The following is a 22,984-nucleotide window of genomic DNA, read 5'->3' as shown; positions in this document are numbered from 1 at the left end:
CTTCTCCTGGAAAAAGATTAATGTGTGAAAGAACAAGCACACACCCGTGCACAAACACACACTCACACATGTATAACCACAAACAGAAAACTGGCAACTGAACACAGAGAAGGAAAACATTTGCATGAGTCAAGTGATTAGAGTCAGTCTGATCTGTTCAGTCATGGAATTTGCTCTCTTTTGACCCATAGGACACAGGCATTTTTACAGACCTGCCATCCAGAAAATGCTGCAAAAAAGATACACAAGGCAGCAGGGATGGCCTGAGACACCACATTCAAGAACAGGCTACCATAAGTTGAAGGACAGGCTGTGTATCATTGAAAATATGAGTTTCCTGAGGTTTGCAAACACACTTGAATTTGCCCATTGATTTAAGTGTTAACAATATCTTTTTAGACAGCATGTAGGAAAATCTGGAATCTTTTTTGCTGTTATGATTGATATTGCTTGAACTTTAATCATATGCAAGAGGCAGCTCAGCTTGTTGAATTCATTAATTGCCAAGGCGTAACATATTCACTTAATTGGATTCTCTGCTAGATAGAGATGTATTTATATGTATTTGTATATGTGGTTAGTGTATATATTTAGCTCCACAAAAGATGATATTAATGGAATGTTCAGGTTGCCTGGTGAAATAATCAGCAGACTGGAAGGAATAAATGTTCAGTCATAACCACGATCTTTTCTATTGCAAAAAAGGGTAAGACCTGGCTTACTGGATATTCTTGGCACAGCAGTAGAGCAGCCAGGCCTATAAAGCTGGCACTGAGGAAAATTTGCACTTGTATGTTCTTGGGCTGGCTGTGGGGCTCTGTCTCACCACAGTGCCAGTGTTGTCACTGAGGACTGCTGGTCTCTCTTTCTCCGAGACTGTTCCTCCTGCCCTGCTCTCAGAAGCTCCCTCTGTTTCCTTGTGGAAGAGAGCACTGCATTGGTGAGCCCAGAGCTCTCAGCCACACCTGGGACCATCCTTGGAGGTGGGCTCTGAGCAGAGCAGGACAGGAAAAAGCAGTGGTGCTATCTGAGGAGGCTGCAGCCTCCTTCCCTCCCTCCCACCCACATCTCAGCTCTGTGTGTGGAGAATTAGTGTGTGGGACCCTGGATGGCACAGTAGCTGCTTCAGAGCCACGAGGGAGAGCTGGGGCCAGGGGCCTCAGCTGATTGAGCTTTATGTTGAGTGTGGGACATGAGATGCATCTGCTTCCTGGAGGCTGGAGTGGGCAGGGCCGAGTGCCCCTGCATCAGCCAGAACATTGCTGCGCTCCCTTTTCCAGGAAAGGGATGTTCAGAGAGTGAGGAAAGACAGCTGCCTGGTCACTTGTGCCGCTTCAGCTTCCAGAGCAGGTGGAGAAAACCCAAGAAGGTTCTCTTGAGCTTTAGTTAATCTCCCGCATCAAAACTAGTCCCTAGCAAGTCCCATATAAAACCCTGCCGTTCCATTCGGAGCCGCCGCTCCGCACGCCTGGCTGGCGCTGCTGCTGTGTCATTAATCAGCACGATCCCGCTGCCGCTGCCGTCACGCACGGCTGCTCCCCACGAACCCCCACCCTGCCTTGGCAGAGCTCCTTCCTCCGGTGCGGGTGCAGCCCTGAGCCGCACAGCTCCTCTGGAGAGGGTGGCTGAGGCATCTCCTCACTGTGCTGACCCTTGCCACTGCTCTCAGCTGTCAGGCTCACGCCCCTCGCCACTGATTATTCAGAGCCTTTCACGGAGGGAGAGCTGAGCTTCAGGAAGCTTTGGTGGCTTGCTTAAGGTTACAGAGTAAGCACAGGACAAGGTAACAGCCAGCATTTGGGTCCCTTCACTCCTGGGCATCTGAGGAGAAAGTGTCTGCTCTCTGCACAGCTGCTGCACAGCTGCTTAGGGCGAGTTTGCCCTGTGAGCCCAGCTCTGTGCTGGCATATGCTTGCAGTGGTAGATCCATACGGTGCAGAGCAGTGCCGCGGGGGTGCCCCATCCAGCAGGGTGACAGGCAGCTGTGTGAGCCGGGCAAGCTGCCTCGGCTCTCACCTTGCCCTTGCTGGGCTAAGGCTGCATGGCACCTGGACTGTAACCATTCCCACAGCATCCACCCCTACTATGGTGCTTCTGCTCTGAGCTTACACAGACCAGACCAGCTTGTCTGTCCTCACCTTCCATGCAGTACAGCCCTCAGCCCTTAGGAGTGTATTGCTGCCACACAAGAAACCTGTCTGCAGCATGATCTGCCTGAGTAGTGCCTTCTTTTAGCCTCACCTTCTGGGCAGCATGACAGTGAGGGACCTGCCAGCTTCACCCTCTTCCACCTCTCTCCAATGCACCTTTTCGAATTTGGCTTCTGCTTTTTTTGCCTCATTCAACCCCTTGGCAAGGTCAGTGCTGCTTTTTTCATCATAAAACAGGATTGTGTAATCTCTACATTGGTTGGTTTTCTTGCTGTCCATTGCTGTTTCTTTATTCCTGTCTTCTCTGCCAGTGCTTGGAGATTCATGAATAGCTCTTTCTCCATCTCCACAGAAAGTTCTTGGCCCGTTTATTGGTTTTGTAATAGCTTGTGCACATTCAAGCCATAGAAGCAATTACATACAGAAAATAAAAGAACGGTGATTCAATTTTTAGCTTGTGAAGTCAAGCTAGGAAATGCCAGTCTTGTTTCCCAGGCCACCTTAATTCTACTTCTTCAAGTTTCTTTGAAGTGTAAGGGTTGAGGGAGGGACTCCATGGAGAGAGCTGCATGCACTCATTAATTAAAATTTGAATCGAAATGTCCACACACAAGTGGGATGTAAGAAAGGCTGAAAAGGAAACTGTAAACCTGCCATTTTCTAATACTTCAGAGTAAATAAATTACCCTTCATGTAGTTGGTTTTATGGTTTGGTGGTAAGTTTTTTATATGTGCTGTGTTTTAATTTGTTTCTTAAGAGGAAACCCCTCAAAATCTTTTCAGTAAAATAAATTGTTCATTCTCATGCATGCTGAGCTTTCAACACTGAGTCTGACTGTTCGAGCTGGTGACTAACCTGCCCTTGTTTCACAGACATTCATGGAAGCTCAAAGTGGTTTTCCTTTCTTCTGCATCCTGAGCAGTGGAGTGTGCAGGTGACCTTTTCACATTGAGGCACATTTGAACAGGAGAGAACCCGGATGATTTGTCCACATTTTGTGTGTAGCCTGATTGGACCCTTGTCTTTCTCTTGCTCTGCCAAAGCTGAGGTGTTGTACTTACCATGCCCCTGGTGGGGAGTCACCACTGATTTACTGAGGTGCTGGGTTTAGCTCTTAAACATTTAATACTCAGATGCTGTTTGGACTGTCTGCCAGGATTTCTGCAAGAAAGTGACAGAAAAGAAATTGTAATTATTCAACAGTTTATAATACACCTAAGACAGAATGAAATTTGACGGGCCAACGTAAAAAACATGTTCCTAGCCTCAGAATTTTTGCCCTGCTGACTTTGAAATGCCTGTTGCAAAACATGGTGATGTTGATTTTTCTCAGAGAACTGGCCTGAAGACTCTTGCAATGGAAAATGTCAGAGCACTTAATTACAGGCTAACTGCTTATCCCCTTAAAACAGTGGTAGCTACGCAGCACACATACATTTAAATACACACAGTCATCCACCTGGTTCTAGACTGACTGAAATAATTTAGCATACAGACTTACATGCCATCATAATAGATATCCTGCAACCTGCTGAGAGCCTTAGCTTCATCTTGTCTCCAAGACTGCCTCTGTCATTCCTGTTCTCCTACTTTTAGGCCACAGAAATGGCACGAGATCTGTTTTGTGTTGACATGTTTGTGCCCAAAATGACACACGTATCTTTGAAAAAGAGGTGTGTCTGAGGCCCATCAGGTCTGAGAGAAGGGAAGAATTTTATTTCTTTAAGGCTGTGCTCCCAAGAAAACAGTTCTTGGTTTAACGCTTCTTTGCTAGCTAGGGCTGGCAAGCACATAGCTTCTTCTCTCCTTTCCAAATCACTGATTTCAAGGTTACCTTTGAGGTTACCCTCCACACTCGTGTCTGATTGTGCTCCTTTTGCACAGAGATGCCTTGCAGCCCAGATGGCCTCAGCTGGGCCCTTGGCAATTCTGCTTGGACTCCAAGCTTGGATGGGCTTAAGATAACTGCTGCTGGGGGGTACCTCTGTGTGTGAGTACCTGTGAATGGCAGGAGAAAGGAGAAAAAAATCTTTGGCAGAATCACTCACAAGAGCACTTGCGGGCTACAACCAGCATGGCAGTAATGCACATGTGTGCCATGAACCGGCTGTCCTGCTGGTGGGCTGCATCCTGGTTGGGTCTTCTCTGTAAGGTTTAGGTAGAGCTGGCAGGTCTTGTCCAATGCTCCACCCAAACTTGGCAGAATGCTGCGGTTTTCAAGCAAAGCCCAGCACTTGGCTGCTGCAGTGAGTCAGGTGGGAGTCCTGAAACTCGTGGGTTCTCTTTTTGGAGTTCTTATCCATCAGAAAGCCTGAAGCTTGAGCTTCTTAGGCAGGATTCTCCAGCTGGGGAGTTCAGCCCACACTATCTCCTGGGGGGCCCCATCTGGCCTGGCAGTCTGTGCTGTATGAGAGGTTGGTCTGCAGCTGCACAGGCAGAACAACCCTGGTAAGTCCCACTGCTGGTGGAGAACGCAGAGTGCTCGCCCTGCTGTGGCCTGGGCCAGCAGTTCATTTCAGGACAGAGGTGGACACTGCTGGGATGCAGACAAGCCACTCCATATCTAAGTCAGTGGGAACTGAGATAGGGGGAAATCCCTCTGCAAGTTGCTCCCCCATCCCTGCAGGTTTCTTGACTGCTTGCACTGGTCTCACTCCTTTGACTGGTCCTGGCACAGGGGCACCAGACTGAAGGCATGATGGAGGCAGTGGTTAGGACACAGGTCTGTGCAGTGAGGACTGTGTCCATGGTGCACAGCAGTGGCAGGAGGCAGGACCACAGGTGGGTGGGTGAGATGGGGGGCCTATGAGCCAGACAGGAGGGACCACCATCCATTTCTGTTACACAGGTGAGATGGAGACTGTCTTTCTTGCTGCTTTCCCCCAGCCCCACTCCCTGTCCCCTGTGTTTGTTGGGGAGCACCTGAATGAATGAAAGAAAGAAGGAGGAGAAACTGAATCAGGACATGAGGGTATTTACATGCTTTCTGCATAGAGACAGATAAGGGAAACTGTGGATAAGAAAAGGTGCAAGAATCCAGTAAGCAGCCCCTTTAACCACCCACGGAATAGAGGGAAAGCAGCAAGGTTGTCCCTGGTTGCTCCTATCCCACAGCTTTGCTTCCCATCCTGTCTCTTTGCAAAGCCAAGAGAAGAGTCCTGGCAGAGAACCAGGATGCAGAGCATACCTGTTGTTTCAACTCAATTTGGAGATCTGGTGACAGCTTGGAGCAGTGTTCCAGTTGCCTGCCCCTTGGGTGGCCCTGGTGCACTGCACAAGACTCCCTGCCACGTGCCAGGCTGAGGGGGGCTGCAGACATGCACCCTGAACATTTGGAGGTAGTGAGGCTGGCTGTGGCTATGCCTGTGTGACTCCAGACCCAGGATCCAGACAAAGGATGTTCTGCCAACGAGGACAGCATTTGCAATCAGCAGCCCAGTGCTGTCAGTGGTGGGAGAAGAAAGAAACGGGGACTTGTGGCTTTGTAACTGGTTTCCCTGGAATCTGGCTCCCAACATGTGCAGTAATCCCTCTGGGAGAGGTTTGATCCTCCCCTTTCCAGCAGTGAGAGGAGAGCTGAGCACCCTGTGTCTCTCTGCCAGAGGGGTGTGTGTACAGCTGTGCCAGCGCTGCTCTCAGCAGGCGTGCAGCTCTGCACGGGGGCAATGTGGGGCTGCCAGGCAGAGGGCAGAGGCTCTGGCTGCTCGGTGAGAGGTGGGGAGGTGTTTTACCCACTGTGACACCCCCCACTGAAAGGTAAAGGATGTCTCTCTGATATTCTCAGAGATGCTTTTCAAGCAGTGCCTTCAGTCTTGCTTGCACAGCACAGAAAAAAGTGAGATTTAGGTAACTCATGCCCTCTCTCTTGATGTTTTCTCCTCTCCTACCCCTGCTAGGGCCAGCTTCAACATTTAGCTTTGCTCAGCACAAGGGAACAACTTTGGCCTTCTTCTGTATCTGCATTTTTGAACATTCCTTCAGCTTCAGGTCCTAAGAGATTCTGGGAGAGATAATCAATCAGCGTAAAGAGCAGGTGTCGCTGCACGCGTGTCAGGGTTTGTACACCACCGTACCAGACCCACTTAGCAGCCAAAGCTCTAAACTGTCTCCCAGACTGCAGAGTGAATTGGCAAGCATCCCTCCCTCTGTGTAACATGCTTTAGGGGGAAAAAAAAAATCTGAGTGAAATAAATGAAAGCTCAGCAAAATGAAACTCAAACCCAGAACTCAACAGGGAAAGCCAAGGGGAAAAATCATTAGATAGGGCATTACATGCATGGACACGTACTGGATGCAGACACACACCTGCACAATGCGGATGCACTCCTAGGGACTGCAAAATGCTTACATAAAGCATTTAGATGCCTACACATGCACATAAAAATACATTTTCTTTAAAGCCTTTCTGACTCCTGAACCGCCTGGGACACAAAACGTGCGCTCTTACCAGTACCCCTGCTACATTGTCCCCTGCCTCACAGTTCTGCAAAGGAGAGCAGTAGAGATGCTCAAGGTGAAACCTTCTTTTGCCTGAGATGAGCAATGATAGGGACAGTATAAGCTCCCCGACTTTGGATTTTATTTTACCAGACCAGAATCAGAAAAGACTGATCTTGCTGGAATTTGGGACATTTATTAAGCTCCCCTGTCCTCACACAGTCGTTTCAGAAGGGCATGGTGGCTCTAAGTATACAACACTATTAAGTAAGAGTCTGAGTCAGGTGCTGTCACTGCTTGTTAGCAGAAGGTGGGTTAAGTTGGATGGTAGTCAGTTTTCAGTATTTGTTAAGATATAAATTTTGTTCTAATTTTTCTTCCCAAATCCTAACACCTGATTTGCCCCTACTGGAAGCTTAGAGTTACATTCTCCAGCCTACTCAGATCATAGCCCCCACTACCATTAACAGCTTCCTCTCTCCTCATGTCTCCTATTTATGCCTTTGCTGATTGCAGTCTGCATTTCCATAAATCATGGTTATGTATACATCAGGTAGCACTAAGGTCCTTGAATAACTATGTCCCCCAGGCGTCCCTGCTGCATCCAGGCCAGCCTTGCCTGGATGAACCACTTTCTGGGATACCAAGTTAATGCTACCATCAAGAACACCATCATCTCCCAGAGGGGCTAGTTTTATGCCTGTATTGAATTCTTGGTGCCTTCTGGTTTGGAGGAATGATTTAGCAAGGCAAACTCTTTGGCATTCTCACAGCTCTGACCTTTTTGTGACACCAGTGGAGCCCCATAGTTCACTGACTTTGCAGAAGTCAGAAGTGCTCAAAGTATACCTCATTAACCTTCTCTGGCTAATCATGGCAGGGGACAGGACCTTAGCAACTGCAAAAGGCATATAAATGCACCAGGAAATAAATGTTTCAGCAAAAATGGCAAGAGTTGTGTAAATGCCAGACCTCGGTGAGATGGAAGACCGTGTTTCTGCAAAGAGCTTTTATTCCCAGAATGAGTTGTAAAGCAGGAGCAAGTACCTCACCCTGTCTGTATTCTAAGCTCAGCCTCTCTCCTTCTGGCATATGCTAGGTTCTGTATAAATATAGAGGGGAGAAAATCACACCATCTCCTTCAGCCTACATTTTTAATTGAAAGGCTATTAGAAGCAATTCCTGCTTCTGCAGGTGCAGTCAAGAAAGCATCCTTCCCCAGGTGGCTGTGGAAGGTGAACTTGAGGTTCAGGAAGGAGTGTTGTTTTTGTGTTAATTAATTTTGCATGTGGAGCATTCACAACCATTTCTTGTCTGCTTTGGCTGATGTGGTTAATTAATCACCTTAAAGTGTCTGTAAACAGGGGATTTTTGCTCTTTGTGGCATCTCTTTTCCACCTGCTGTAGACCAGCCTGTGTGAGGATACAAACCTGTAGCATCACAGGAATGATACTTTTGGTAGTGGGGTGATGTCAGCACTGTAAATCTGAGAGTCATAACTTAACCAGACTGGGTGAAGGGGAAGAGGAATGTTTTATTCTCAGGGTACTAGAGAAGATGTTGCTGCTGAATGAGGGAAGCAGGAGCAAAGGAGTTGGAGGTATCATTTGCATGAGTCTTTGTGTTCATGTGGGTTAGCTGGGGGACAAAGATATGATGATTAAGACTGAGTTTTGACATTTGCAGATGGAAAAATTGAGGGGAAAAGGCTTTTCACAGTGGAATTCCTCCTCTTGCTTCTGCTTATTTATAGTCACTGGACTGGAAAGGCTCATCTGGTCCCGTCCCTCTGCTCTAGGCAGCAAAATCATACAGCCCTATACAAACCAGTTGTGCTTCTTCTTGACCCCATTTTAGTTGTTTTCACAGCGACTTTTGGGCAGCTGTTTCAGAACTTCCCCTCTGATGGTTAAAATCTATCTTATTTTCAAGGCAAATTTCCTTACAATCAGTTGTTCTTTTACTGGCATTGTTTTTCCTGCTTAAAAATCACTTTCTTTTCTCCCTTGTGTATCTGTCCCCCCTTTATTTATACAGAGCAGTCATATCCCCTCTTGGCTTTCATTTATCTAGGTTAGACAAGCTTTTTAATCTCCTTCTTTAAGACAGGCTCTCTGTTCCCCTAATCGCTCAATCCAAGGTTATTTCTGATAACTAGCTTTTCTGTAAGGTTCCTTGCTGCTTTGCCCAAACTGAGTGTAAAACATCACGACCTATTGCCTGTTGAGTAATTTTGGGGTAAAGAAATATGCCAGCTATCAGATCCAGAAAAAGAAATATCAAGGTGCTGCTGTGAAAATTTGCATTTGCTCCCCATCTAATCTCTGTGAAGCTAAAGACTTCCATAATAACTTAGTTCCTGATAAAATTTCTCTTTAGAAACAGTAATGGCATCTCCATCTAGGCTGAAAGCCAAGCCTGTGGAGCTACAGTAGATCTCTGTAGTTCGGGCCTCATGGAATATCTTGCACCAGCCTTCCAAAACCTATTTCAATCCAAAATGATTCTACTTTATTTATGCATGATTTATTTCTTCACAGTCTACTGCAGCATTCAGGTTACAAAAGCATCCCCTAGGTCTACCTTTATTTTATGTACCCTGAGTTATGCCTACTTCCATTGGCAGTGTCCCAGTTATAACTGCTATTTCTATGGTGCTTCTAGAGTAGCCCTTTTCAGGTCCTGCCCAGTTGTTCTGGTTTTCCCATGTCCTCATTCAGGATCTGTACCAATTCTACTGACAAGAATCCTATTTCTCCTTGGACTTGCCCTGCTTCCCAGAGGGGCTAGGTATGCTTCTCTGTCAGCTATATTACCAATAACAGTCCTATTTTCTGCCCCTTGTCCAACATCCTGCCTTTACCTTGTCTGTATTTGACCTTCCATCTTTCATGTATTTAATTCAGGTGTAAAAGTTATGTATCATTTTCCCAAAGATTAAAGACAGTAAGTTTGCACACTTACACACATTTATACATTTCACACTTTTACCATTCATAGATACATGCTGTATATGTTCCCACGTCTAGCTCCAGACACACGGACATGTGTGTAGGTGTCTCCTCGCTTCTACAGTATCTGTGAGCCTCGTGGCCTTTTCTGTGTTTATCCACCCAGTGCACCCCAGATGTAAAAACATGACATTATCTCAGTTCTACCCAATGTGGGGCCACAAGGGTGCAGATCGGGTTGCAGGGATTCTTTGTGGAATAGGGAATAACTGCCTCCTAATTCATGCTCTCTGTTGTTGCCTTAGTGTTTCCCCACTGGAATGAATAAACTCCTTAGCTCCTGGGGAAAAAGAAATAAAAGAACCAATAATAAGGGAGGAAACATTGAGCTTTTGGGAAAATGCAGAAAGCAGTTCAAGTCCTAAGTGAGTCCTAATGGTCTTTTTTTTTTTTATTCTGCAGATGAAACCAAATCCTTTTTGTTCCTTTTGCAGTTCTTCTATAGTGGGGTGAGGGTGGGGGGGGCAGGGAAGAGAGAGAGCAGGAATTGAGATAAGATTGTAAAGGAAAAGAGATTGGTGCAAGGCGTGGTGCAAACAGGAGCCTGAATAAAAGAATGACTTTCAGGGGACCTCACCTAGCTAGTTTTACTCCAGCCTGTTGAAAAACAAGCACCCGAAGGTTCAGGCTCTCTCCTGAACCTCCACCCCAAATACCAGTGCAATGCTGCTGAGTATCTTGCCTAAGAAACATCTCTGAACATTTCTGGTTTAATTCAGAACTGTATTCTTGTGCCTAGCCCTTGAAAATTGAATTTCTAGGAGATTTTAGTTTTCCATCTGTTGACAGTACTTATAGGTCTTTCCAGATCCTCTTGTGTTTTTAAGTCCTACCTTGCCATGTTAGGAGGAACTCAGGAATTTACTTCTGCCTTTGCTGGAATGGATGATTTTGGAAATTCATGGGAGTAGCTTGTACTTGTCCATAGTACCCATCTGGGTAAGGATTTTGTGAATGGTGAGACGGGATGCTGGTCATTTGAACAGGTGGCTGCTTTTTCCAGTGTAGCTTATAAGATAGTCTCATTCAGTGGCTATCAGCTCCTCTCTGTTAAAAATATCTTACTGACCTGATAACACTGAAAAGAGCACATGTAGGAGAATAAGAAAATACACTCTCCTGGTATAAATTGCAGCAAGAAGATTTAGGTTAAACATCAGGAGAAAAGCCTCACTTTTTAATGGGAAGGATAGCTAAGCACTGGAATAGATTGCTTGTGGAGACCACGGACTCTCTGTCAGTGTAGGGACAGGTTAGAGAAACATCTGCCACAAATGGCTGTAACAAGCCTTAGCTTCCCTTGGGAGGAAAGAAAAGCCTCTGTTAAGGATTAGTTTCAAGGAACTAATGTGATGCACCTTTCATTAAAGATGCGCATTAACATACTGCAGAACTCTTTTATTCTGGCTGCATTATACCGCGGTTGAGGCAATTTGCCAGCTGGCTGGAAGGCTTTCAGAAGGCTCCCACTTGTTTTCTCCTTGCATAGGCAATCTCGCCTTTTGTCTGCATGGGATAACTTATATGCCTAGACAAACAAATAGCATGTGTGATTACCTTTCTGTTTTGCAATAATTCTCCCTTTCTTTCTCTGCAAATGTTTTGGACTTCTACTTCCAATCTTGTTATCCAAAATAGGATCCTATATTTAAGGTAAAAGTTAGCTACTCCCCTCCTTCAACACCTCCAAATTCACCCCCAAGCCAAAGTGACTTTACTTTCTTGACAAGATCAGATGGAGCAAGGGGCAGTTAAGGTGAAATTCTGTTGCTTAGGAGCTGTGTCCTGGCATAAAGTAACATTACATAGGGATTGGAGAATATGATTAGAAAGGAGTTTTTATAGATTCCTAGTATCTTTACTTTTACTGATTCTGCGACCTTTCAGGGCTCCTAGTGGGAGTTTGGATGACTGGACTGATTGGAGAACACCCAACGGGTCTTGAAACTGCAGGGTGACCAATATGAAGGATGCCTGGGATAGTTTATTTTTCCTCTTTTTGCTGAGGCAAGCACTCATCAGAACCCAAGTAATAACAGTTCATAGGCTGTTAATACAAAGTACCCTGAGACTTCTGAAATGCCTTGCTCTGCTCTGCACAGCTTGCTAGGTTATATTCTTTAGGCTTAGGCATCTTTACCTGGACAAATCTGTGGCATTTAATTCTGCTAACTTCTGTCCCTACAGTGAATTGCTCCTTCCCTCTTATGGCAGATTATCTAGCATATGATACACATTTGAGTATTCTTTATCTTGCATTGTCTCCATCCTCTGCACATGTGGTGTTTCTTATTGCCCACATGTTGCTTATGTCCATCCTTCTTTAACTATGTGCATATATATTTGACCTTTGCATGCGTAAGCATGTAAAGAAGTCTGTCCTCTTTTAATTCACTATGATTTTCTGAATTTTCTTATTCATATCTGTACCTGTGTGGAGTTACATGGCATGTCTGATTGTTCAGGTTAGCGATAAAATGTAACATTTGTACATATTTTCAAGACAATCCCTAGTTGATTTGGAGATTTAGGTCAGAACATCTACTTGCCTCCTGTTTTTCTTCCTCTTTGGACAATTTAGAATTATTTTATTGGGATAATAAGGAATGGATGTGTGCTACTGTATTTGCAAGTGAGGTGATTTAGTGCACAGAAGGCTGTGGCAAAGCTGTCATTGTTATCCTAATTTCATAATGTTTCTGTGTAGTACAACACTGTGAGACGTGCCTGGCACACAGCCTTATGAACTCCCCTTTCTGTCCCAGAGAACTTCTGGGTAATTATGGGTTGGGTTTGCCTATCTGATCTAATTTATCTCTTAGGGGGTTATATCATGCCTGTTACTGAGATATCTAAGTGCTGCTGAGATTCTGCGAGATGTCTCTTTCATCAGCCACTTATTTCTATGATAAGTTAATGTTACTGAGCTGAAAACTGGGCTGTTCTGTGCAGCATCTTAATCACTGGTCCCTGCTGAGCCCCGTGTGGCAGTTACTACTTTTGGGGATTTGAGCCCAGTTACTTGAGAGCTAAAGTAGCACTGCAGAAATCTCTGGCTCAGATGATGATAAATTGACCTGCTTGGTGAATGAGTGGGAAGTCCAGGGCTGAGCAGACCCTGGATAAGCATGTGAGCCTGTGCTCTTTATTCCCTTAGAAATTCACTTTCCACATCTAGGGTTAGATATTAGCATGAGTACAGAGCATCTTCATGGGTGGAGGGAACATTATGGGCAAACTCTCCTTGGCATTCTTTGCCTTTGGGAATGCAAGATTTAACTGGCCATCTTTTTACAGCCCCCCCACCTTGTGCTCACTGGGGTGCTGTGTTCACCCTGCACAGGGAGGGTGGATGTAGAAACTGCTGTCTCTGGGTGATTTCTTCTGCCTTTCTTCTCCCTCCACAGCCCTCAGAGAAGATTTTTCTTTCATGGCCAGATGAAGTGTTTGTTTGTTTTGAAGGTGACAAGTGTTTTATGTGAATTCTGGATACTCTCAAATGCCAAACCCCAGCTGGGCTTTGAGTTTCACAGATTATCCACTGACACCTAATGAGCCTTTAATAAATGTTTCTCCCCCCATTCTGTCATTTCAATAAATAAATGACTGAAATTTGGGGGGCCTTGGGTTGGAGTGGAATGAAGCTTTTCTGTTTACCCACCAAGCAGGTACACCACTAAGAGCAGTCAGGCAAGCTTCCCACGCACCCACACTGCCTCTGCCATCAAGTCAGCATGTCTCAGTCCTGGCCTGGAGGACTTGCTTTGAGGATCATACAGGAAAGCTTCTTCTAAAGCCCAGTTAGCTTCTTCACCCTCTCAGCTTTGGTTGCCAGCCAAGGTGCTAATTACTGTCAACTGTGATGGTGGGAGGGGGAATTGAGAACAAAGGCGAGACTTTGATAGTTGAAAGTATAGTTGATGTTCAAGTTTTCTTTTTTTCTCAGATTTGGGTATGGTTTTTTTTTTTGCAAGAAACGGTCTGCCTGGGCAGTGGGTGAGCTTGCATGCATTGTCTCTTTAAGGACTGCAGTAGCTTCTAAACAGCTTTCATTCTTAGCAGTAGGTATAAGATAATTGAATCCCACACCCTTTTTTGACTACTGAAGATATGATCTCTATTCACTTAGGAAATGGGAAATTAAGTGTTCTAAAATTGCAATAGAAATTTATGGAAGTTATGAGAATTAGGGGAAAAATAGCAAGATTTAAAAATCATCATAGATACTCTTTGGTATTAATTTTCATGCATCAGAAATGTAAAACAATCCCTTGTTTCCAGATAATGTAACCAAGTCACTGTGTTCCTGTTGTTTGGCTGAAAAAGTTGAAGTACAAGTCTGTTTGACCACAGTCACAGTATTCCCATGGTTATCCACTCACTCTCCCAGAAGGTGAGACCGTTGCAGAGATGAGACAGCTCAGAGATATTTCTTGTTCTTCACTTCCCCCTTGTTTAAATCCACTCACTCAGAGCCTTCTCCCCAGAAATGTCTCCATCTTACATGAGTCACGAGTTTGGGTACTCCAGAATGGTCCTCTTACCCAGTCCTGCAGTAGCTGTGGTTGATGCAAAGGGATGGCACGATTAGAAGTCTATCTTCTGTGGTTTGTGTCTCCACAGGTGGGGAAATGGAAGGAAAAGAAGTTGCAGATGAAGTATTACGTGTGGCCGCGCTTTGAGCTGTATCCTGACTCTGAGGAGCGGGAGGACGATCACCTGAGTATCGTGACCTTGGAAGAGGCACCATTTGTCATTGTGGAGAACGTGGACCCCCTGAGTGGCACCTGCATGAGGAACACGGTCCCTTGCCAAAAACGCATCGTGACTGAGTATGCACCCCTGTATTCTTCTGCTCATCTGGGGCTCTTTGCTCTCAGCAGAATGTAAAGTGTCTGTTGGGCCAATACCATCATAACCTGTAATGCATTTTAGAAAATCACCTCCATTTACCCAGCCTGTCCTGTGCCCACTCATGATGGGCCCCTTTGGGCAAATCATTGTAGTGTGTCCCTTTACCCTCCAGCACAGATAGAACAATATAAATTGTCCACATTATATAATGGGAGGGGGGATGCAAACTGACAACAGAGGGGAATTACAGTTGTTTCTCCCAGTCTTTTAACCCATTATTATTGTGATGGTTCAGGAATAAAACTGATGAGGAGCCAGATTACATGAAGAAATGTTGCAAGGGATTCTGCATAGACATCCTCAAGAAAATCTCAAAGTCTGTCAAGTTCACCTATGACCTCTACTTGGTGACTAATGGCAAGCATGGAAAAAAGATCAATGGGACATGGAATGGAATGATTGGAGAGGTCAGCAGCAAAGGGAGGGCATGGTGGGCTTCAACCCTGGGCTGGGTGATGTCGGTCAGGTCTAGCCTCCCATCATTATTGGGTCCACTTCTGAGGCAAGGACAGAGATGACTCTAGAAATGACTGGCCTGCATTCTTTCTTGGCACTGAGTGAATTAATTTGCTCTGACATGCCGACCATGACAACCTTTCTTGTCTGACCATTAATTATTGTTCTCTATGGTCTCACAAATTTGGCCTACACAGTCTTAGAAAGAGGCTGATATCCATTCACCATGGTTGCTGCAACCTAGATTATGCTTAGGTTGTATATAAGGTGAATAAAGAATGAAATAAGGCTTTGCAGTGTTCGAGGGAGGATAAAGCAAGGACAGAAAAATGAGATAAGATGTCTTCTCCGTGGATGATGTGTTTATCCTAAGACCTCTGTGGATTTATTTTTTGTACACATACCAGCTTTGAGGAGAAGATTAATGTCTATAGGTTTTCTGAAAGAAGAAGGTGTCCTGATGAAAGATTAGAAAGGAGAGATGTTACAAACAATATAGGGAATGGGATTACGGGAGTAAAAGGATTGTGTTGAAAGGCAGGAAGATGAGAAGGGGCTTGACTGTGGTGCTTGAGGGCTGCCTCGCGTCTGTGTGCGAGCTCTTTCTTTTCTTCCTCCAGGTTGTCACCAAACGGGCCTATATGGCTGTGGGATCCCTCACCATTAATGAGGAACGTTCAGAAGTGGTGGATTTCTCTGTGCCCTTCATTGAGACGGGAATCAGTGTCATGGTGTCGCGTAGCAATGGAACTGTCTCACCTTCTGCCTTCTTAGGTATTGCTTCAATCTAAAATTAAAACTTCACCCGGTGGTCATAAAAAAAAATTAGGTGAAGGTTGCTTGTGATTCTTAGCCTGAAAGCTCTTTTTGGGAGTACCTGTGGGACAGGTGTATAAAAATATACTGTGGTGTTTTAGAACTGAGTCCCAGGCAAGCAAAATCCAGTCAAATGCAAGTGCAAATAGGCACTGCCTATGAATTCCAAGCCAAGACATTAGTTTTTCAGCAATTGTATGCCTAATCCGAGAAAAGTTGGGCTCACTCAGAGCTGTCACATACACTGCAGCACGTGGTTTCTCAGTGACTCAATTAACAGTATATTCAAGGAGTGTAGGCCAGAAGAAAATTGATTCAAACCTTATAGGTAGGATGCCGTAACACTTGGTGATAGCAATTGTAATAAATAGTTGCACATTGAGAGACATTATTTGTAAAGATGTTGTTAACTTGGCCCTCCCTTGACACCTAGTAGAAGTTAGAGAACTAATAGACCTTTTCAAGAACAGTTGAGCCATCGGTTCTGTGCTGACACTGTGTCTTACAGTAAAGGCATTTCTAATGTCCTTCAGCGATGGAGGGTGATCAGAGAATAGGGAAATGATACTGCATTTCCCCGAGACATTCGTGCCTTCCTGGTGTCTACTATTTGGCTTTATAAAGTGCTTTATGATGCTGCAAACACACTATATGAGTTATATAATTACTGTCTGCTCTCTGCCAGAGTCCCAAGAACATTCACAGACAGAAATACTTTTATATGGGTAATGAAATTTTCCCAGACCTTTTTAAATATGACTTTCATGACACTAACTCTTCAGGAGTTTTTTCCCTTAGCAAGTCCACCAATATTGCTGGGGTATGTAAAAGCAATGTTAAAGTTATCTCCTAAGTTCTAAACTGGAATTTAACTGAAGTTGCAATATTGGCTATACTCTGGAGCAAAGTTCTTTGTTTCTTTGATCTGGTTCAGTCCTATCTTTTTCTGTTCAGGCTGGGAGAAGGAGAAAACCTGGCAGAGATCAAATACTTGCAGAATATGAACACGAACATTTCTAGAATGAGCCAGTGATCCCATTGCTAGTGGGATGGAATACTAAAAACCTACTGTCATTACGGCTGAACCTTAGAAATTTGGAGATGCTCTTTGGCTCGATAACATCTTGAAAGTTGGATGCTTGTCTGAAACTCCGCCAGTTCTGCCTGATTTTCCCCACTCTCTCCAGATGGTGCTGGAGGACTTCCTGGGAACAATCTTTTATCAATGTGTTTTATTTTATCAATGCAGCCACAATGGCTGTGCATGGTTCCAGATGGAGCCATGTGTCACAAATGTGACAGTACGATGGAATGCAGTCATTACAGAGACAGAAACTTCAGCTTTTCCAGTTCAAAAAGTTTTCAGAATCAGGTTGAAGACTTCGTTTTAACTTCTGCTTTTCCCCAACCCGGTTTGCCCCACACTGGGCTTCTCTGGAGAGCAGTGGAGGTTAGGTGTTGTCAGGTCTTTGACCGTGGTTTTCTCTTCCTCTCCAGAACCTTTCAGTGCTGATGTATGGGTGATGATGTTTGTGATGCTGCTTATCATCTCTGCGGTGGCTGTCTTCGTCTTTGAGTACTTCAGCCCTGTGGGCTACAATCGGTGCCTTGCTGATGGCAGAGGTAAGGGAGGCCGTTTCTTGCTGTGATCCCCTCTGGTTTCTCTGGTTCTTGCAGAGCCTGTTTGTTGGGGTGTTCTTTGCCTTGGAAGTGACATGGATCTGGGCTGCTCTGAGCTCTGTGTTCAGACTGATGAGGACAGGGATGGAGGCAGAAAAAGGCTGTGAAGAGAGCAGATGTGTGCAATGGACCGTTTGCTTGGCGTGAGAGACGGAGCTGTGCCGCCTTTCATGTCTAAAGCACATACCAGCTCCAACTTGTTTCTCATGGAAGGAAAATGGGCCCTGGTAGCCAGTGCTGGCAGAGCCTATGATGCTGCACTCTGAGGAAATCACAGGGCTCAGCACTGTCAACCCATCCTTCAGTGCTACATCTCCCTGCAGAGCAAGTCACTCTCCTGGCCTCCTGGCATAGTGCTGTGTCCTCCAGAATCCACATCTGTCACCTGGTCTGGTCCTTCCCTGCCCTTCTGGCTTGCTAAGACCAATTGAAAGAATGGGAAACTAATTTTCTTGGGAGTGGGTAAAGAATTATTTTTCAAGGGCAGCAGGAAATTTGGGACCAAGCAAGTGATCCATTTTTGTCATTTTGATCTTCAGAGGCAGACAGATGAATTAAAGGAAGGCTGTCTGTCCTTCCTAAAATACAGCCTTTCCCCCTTATTGACATGAAAACAATTAGCAAGTTGAGTCTTCTGTCATCTGCATATCTTCACCCCCTGGTGAATCAGCCCTTCAAACCTTTCTGAATTTATTGGTTCATATAGAATAGTGGGAGAGAGACAGTTACTAGAAAATGCACTCATTTGCTCCCAAGTCTAGTGCTTTGAGTGAATTTATGCCATCAAATTAGAGAGGAGTGAAAATAAAAAGTGTTAATGAGAATGCAGGCAGAACCAGATATATGGGGAAGTAGAGAACTTGTCTCTTAACACAGAGCTGTGGAGGGCCTTTATGGCACCTGATCCTAATTGCATGGATCTGTGGGCACAAGTACTGAGGATCCTGAGCCTCTTAGGAGGTATTAATACAGATGTGGAACTGGAAGCAGTTTTTAGTACAGACATGCAGTTGTGCAGTTGTTAAGTTAGCCAAAGTGCAGCTGCAAGTACCAATATTTCTGAGTAATTATGAAGAGAATTGCATGATCAGACAGATATTATCCCTGAGAGATGAAATATGAAGATACAGAAATCTGCTGCAGAGACTGCAATGCTGATTTTGGCTAATGTTACTTTGGCTGCATTTGAACTATGACAGTACGCCCCTGACAGTATATCTTAAACAGCTGCATTTTCTCAAGACTTTTGGATTGGAATCTCCTATTACAATCTTGGTTTGTGTCTGACAAAGTAATTTTGGAAGCATGTGGGGTGATCAGTGGAGAGAGGAAGGTTTTTAGAAGGGAACTTCTCAACTTCCTTCCACTGTACTCTCAAACCACCTTCCACTGTTTTTCAGGCCTTTCACCTGTATATTTTAGGGCACATTAGGTAGAGAGGGATATAAAAATACCACTCCAGCATGTAAAAAGACAAAGACTGCCAAACTATGTTTCTCTTAGGAGCTTCATCTTCCTGGAATTTAAAAGCACCCATTTACCAGGTAGTGATTCTGTTCTGAACTTGGTGTACAGTTCCCTGGGTAGAAAATGAGCCCCTGGCATTGTTCAGTTGTATTTAGGGTAACACAGTTAGTGTTTCCAGATGATCAGTGCTGCTCAGAGGTCTGGAGAGACATGTCAAAACTTTCTTCCCTTTAGCTATTTTGCTGGAGTCAACTTAACCACAGGCAGCAGCACTAGGACCCAATCAGCCTGCCTGAGGAGATAAAGTGTGGGATGTTGATCAGGTTGGCACCGTTGGAGAAAGGACAGATGCTTGAACTGTTTCATTCATCCTAGAGGATCTTCTCAGTGTCCAAAGAGTGATCACATCGGCTCTCCCTCTCAGCTCTTCTTGTGCTCCAGCTGGGGAAATTCTGGGTCAGGTTCCCACTAATGGAACCAGCAGGTGCTGGGGATACAAGATTGCTGGGAGACAGGTGCCATTTCACATGTTTTCAGATCTAGTGCTTCATTAGCACACGTGGCTTCTGGGGCATGACTGAGCTTCCACACTGAAAAGTGAATGAGGGGAAAATAGCAGCTTTTAAAACACTGGATCTGCTCCTGGACTATCTCGGGCAGACCTGCAGATTTTCTTAAGGTGGAACAAGTATATGTCACTGTCATGTACTTGAGACACAAAATATGGGGAGAGGGAGCTGTGTATTTCTCTGGTTCATGGATCTTCGACAGGCTGAGTAACGAAACATTAATGCAGAAGTATTTGTAGAGCACTGTTATTTCAGATGGTGTTCTTCCTCATACCTTTACAAGTACAGTAAAGAGAGCCATGTTTTACACAGATGTGTACTGGGAGTTTGAGGACATTACTCTTGAACAGATGGAAATGAGGATAGAATGTTTCTGAGCAAATTCTGTTTCTGGGGACAGCACTTCAACCAAAATTAAATGTTTGGTCTTCTAGATACTTCAATCAAATTTTTAAAAATGCCCTTGTATAAGGTTTGAGTGGAAATCTCTGAGATATAAAAATATGGAAACCTGAGGACATTTTAAAAAAATAATTTTTCAGGTTGTACTCAGCTGAGATATGGTAGCATGAACTTAGGGGAGTGCAGCTGCAGATATTCACCTCACAAGTGGGAATAGATTCTGCTCTTAACTCTGAAATCAAGATGTGTATATGACTAGAAATGCAAACCACTTACTCTCAGTTGCTCACTGTGGGATCATATTTCTCAATCACTCTAGAACCAGGAGGTCCCTCTTTCACCATTGGCAAAGCTATCTGGCTGCTGTGGGGGCTGGTGTTCAACAACTCTGTGCCAGTGCAGAATCCCAAGGGCACCACTAGCAAGATCATGGTGTCGGTGTGGGCCTTCTTCGCTGTCATCTTTCTGGCCAGCTACACTGCCAACCTGGCTGCCTTCATGATCCAAGAGGAATACGTGGACCAGGTGTCTGGCTTGAGCGACAAAAAGGTAATGTATCCACCCAAACCCTCAAAGCAGCCTTTTCCTCAGAATAGCCTGCTCTACCCTCTCTTCTTTCCTTTCACAAGGAAAGGGGGCAGGTGCTTTCAGAGTCACATTATAGCTTTAGACCCTAGTTTAAATAGCACAACTGCTCTTCATTAGTATTCAGTTGCACTTTTACATGTGTTAAGCACTTTAGGAATGAATTATAGACAGAACTGAACTGTGCTTGCTTGCATGATCCCAAACCACACCTTGACTGTCAGCCAGAAACAAATTAATGGAGCTTTGGAGGCAATGTGTATAATGGCTGTAGCCTCTTTTTTCAGGATTAAATCTTTTGCTTTGGGTAGGAATGCTGGCCATTAGGCTAGCAAATATGATCTGTTAATTTATTCTGAAAACAAGTTCTGTCCATGGGGGTAAATCACTGTGCCTTTGATGATTTACTATTGCTTGCATTTGAAGTTATACTGTTGTTTTTTCAAGGTGTTTGGAAGCTTATCACAGGAGATGGTTTTGTGTTCAGACTGCATTTCAATGCCTTGTTTATCTGCACAGCATTTTGTCCATGCAGAGCATTCGCTTTTGTTGGACTCTGAACACTTGAGGATTTTGAGAAGATTGCTGATACATGCAGGGTAGCACTGTCTGGCTTGTGAGGGTGTAATGCTTTGTGCACTCCTTTGCTTTTGTTTTGTGGTGAGGCTGCTCACAAGGAATTGAGTATTGTGAGGCTCAATTCCCCATGCTGACCTTGTTACTCAGCCACTGGGGCTGCTTAAGGGGCCATGCCACTGCAGGGCAGCCAAACAGCAATGGGTTGCACACACTGCTACTGGGGATAGCAGCAAGAGGAGGACTGTGAGTGTCAGTTGTGGCTGCTGGGTTGGTTGTAGTTACTGACTCTTGTGTCCGTCATGACAGTCTAGAAATAATTTGTGGCCAGGCCCCCTGTTTATACAGTGTCCTGTTCAGCAGGCTGGAAATTCAGTGATGGATTAACCACAGGAACTTTTCTTACTCATTTTGTAGTTTGGTTTTTGTTTGTTTGTTTTTTTCCTGGAATGAAACATGGCACCGAATAATACAATCCATGCAGAAGTGCTCCTGTTATTTGTTTTAATTTTGACCTCAATTTGTTTCACATTGTCTCCTCATTTGCAATGTGCTATGTTGAGGATGGGGTGGAGGGGAGGATGCTTTTCTGTCAGGTGGAGATTGTTGCAGAGTCTCCTTAGAAGCTGTGAGCTCTAACCTTCAGATTGAAAGATACTGTTCAAAACCAGCCAGCCCTATCAGAGGTAACATTAGTTTGTCATCATTAGGTTTTCAACTATCTGAGCTAAATGGGATAGTTTGTACCTGTGATCTATTGTTTCAGGCTGTGCCTAAGCTCATGGAGAGAACATACTTTCATTCTCACGTTTTTCAAGATATTCTTCATACCTGCAGAGATATGTGCATGAAATATCATTTGAAAGCAGTGACTCCTGGAGCTTCACAGAGCCTTTGAATACAAATTTCTAGGCCTGTTGATTCCACTGTAGGGCCACCTGTGTGTATTGGATTGAGGCCATTTTCTTCTACTTTTCTCTGCCAATGTACCTGTATTTACTTTTGCTATGCTAAAGCATATGTGCTTTTTTCCTTGGGGAAGAGAAAGGCTATAGTACATAGAGGATTGTGGTATGCCTCAAACATAGCTGCTAGCGCAAGTGCAATATTTGGGTAAGATTACAACCTACCAGAGCATCTGGAATCAAATGAAAATTGGCTGGTGAAACTGAAGGCCAGCAGCTGCCTTTGGGCAATAAAGGCAGGTGGGACTAGCTCCATCCAAAATAAAGTGAGTGAATGAGCTTGATCTACTGGGCTTATAGATTTTCCTCTGTGAATATGCAAAGGGCCCTGTAGGATTTATGAGCAGTCATCCAGACATTTGTCACAGGGCTTCAAGATCCCCTGGTTTGGGAGGAATTCACTCTTCTGAATCTCATCTTTACCCTTTTCTGAAGCCTGCACACTGCTTGCAACTCACTGACCCTCCCAGTGCACTGCTTGGCCAGGATGAAGGGCACAGCCACATCCAGGGCACGTGGAGGTGCACTGTATTCTACCTCACTTCTCTTACCTGCTTACAGCCAGTTCAGACTTTCAAAAGAGGCAGTCACTGCTCAAGGCCGGGTGGGAAAGACTGTTTTCCAAGAGGAAAAACTGTTGCTTCCAATCTCTTTTAGCCCAAATGTATGATCTGGTGTCCCCAGCAAAAGTCAGGCAGATTGGTCTGCTGGCCTCTCCATCAGCTGGTAAGGGCACCTGTGTCCAGCACAAGGACTGAGCACATGATGTAATCCAAGCCAATCGGCAAAGTGACAGTAACAAAACGATATTGTTCCCACTTGCCTAGACCCAGATCTGCTTGCAACTGTGTCTGTAGTTCGACAGTACCTGGGGAAGGAGTCCCACCGACGCTGTAGAGCAGCCAAAATGCCAGATGCACTCACATCCATTCCTGCGCCTGGCTGGGGTGCACT

At 44.8% G+C, this 22,984-nt stretch overlaps 1 protein-coding gene across 1 annotated transcript in view; it reads left to right on the top strand.

The window, feature by feature from the left end:
* Positions 1-22,984, top strand: part of GRIN2B (glutamate ionotropic receptor NMDA type subunit 2B) — a gene marked incomplete at both ends in the record, with an annotated part of 168,147 nt that overhangs the window by 122,627 nt on the left and 22,536 nt on the right. Inside the window, 5 exons of the mRNA XM_084205528.1 lie at positions 14,224-14,432; positions 14,750-14,921; positions 15,591-15,744; positions 17,284-17,409; positions 20,224-20,453. Coding sequence (XP_084061654.1) covers positions 14,224-14,432; positions 14,750-14,921; positions 15,591-15,744; positions 17,284-17,409; positions 20,224-20,453 — 891 coding nt within the window. The remainder of the gene's footprint in view (positions 1-14,223; positions 14,433-14,749; positions 14,922-15,590; positions 15,745-17,283; positions 17,410-20,223; positions 20,454-22,984) is intronic.

Source organism: Fringilla coelebs (genome assembly GCF_963513975.1).
Source record: "Fringilla coelebs genome assembly, chromosome: 5".
Classification (NCBI taxonomy): domain Eukaryota; kingdom Metazoa; phylum Chordata; class Aves; order Passeriformes; family Fringillidae; genus Fringilla; species Fringilla coelebs.
Note: the sequence above shows the minus strand (reverse complement) of the source record. Positions and strands in the feature narration are given on the sequence as shown.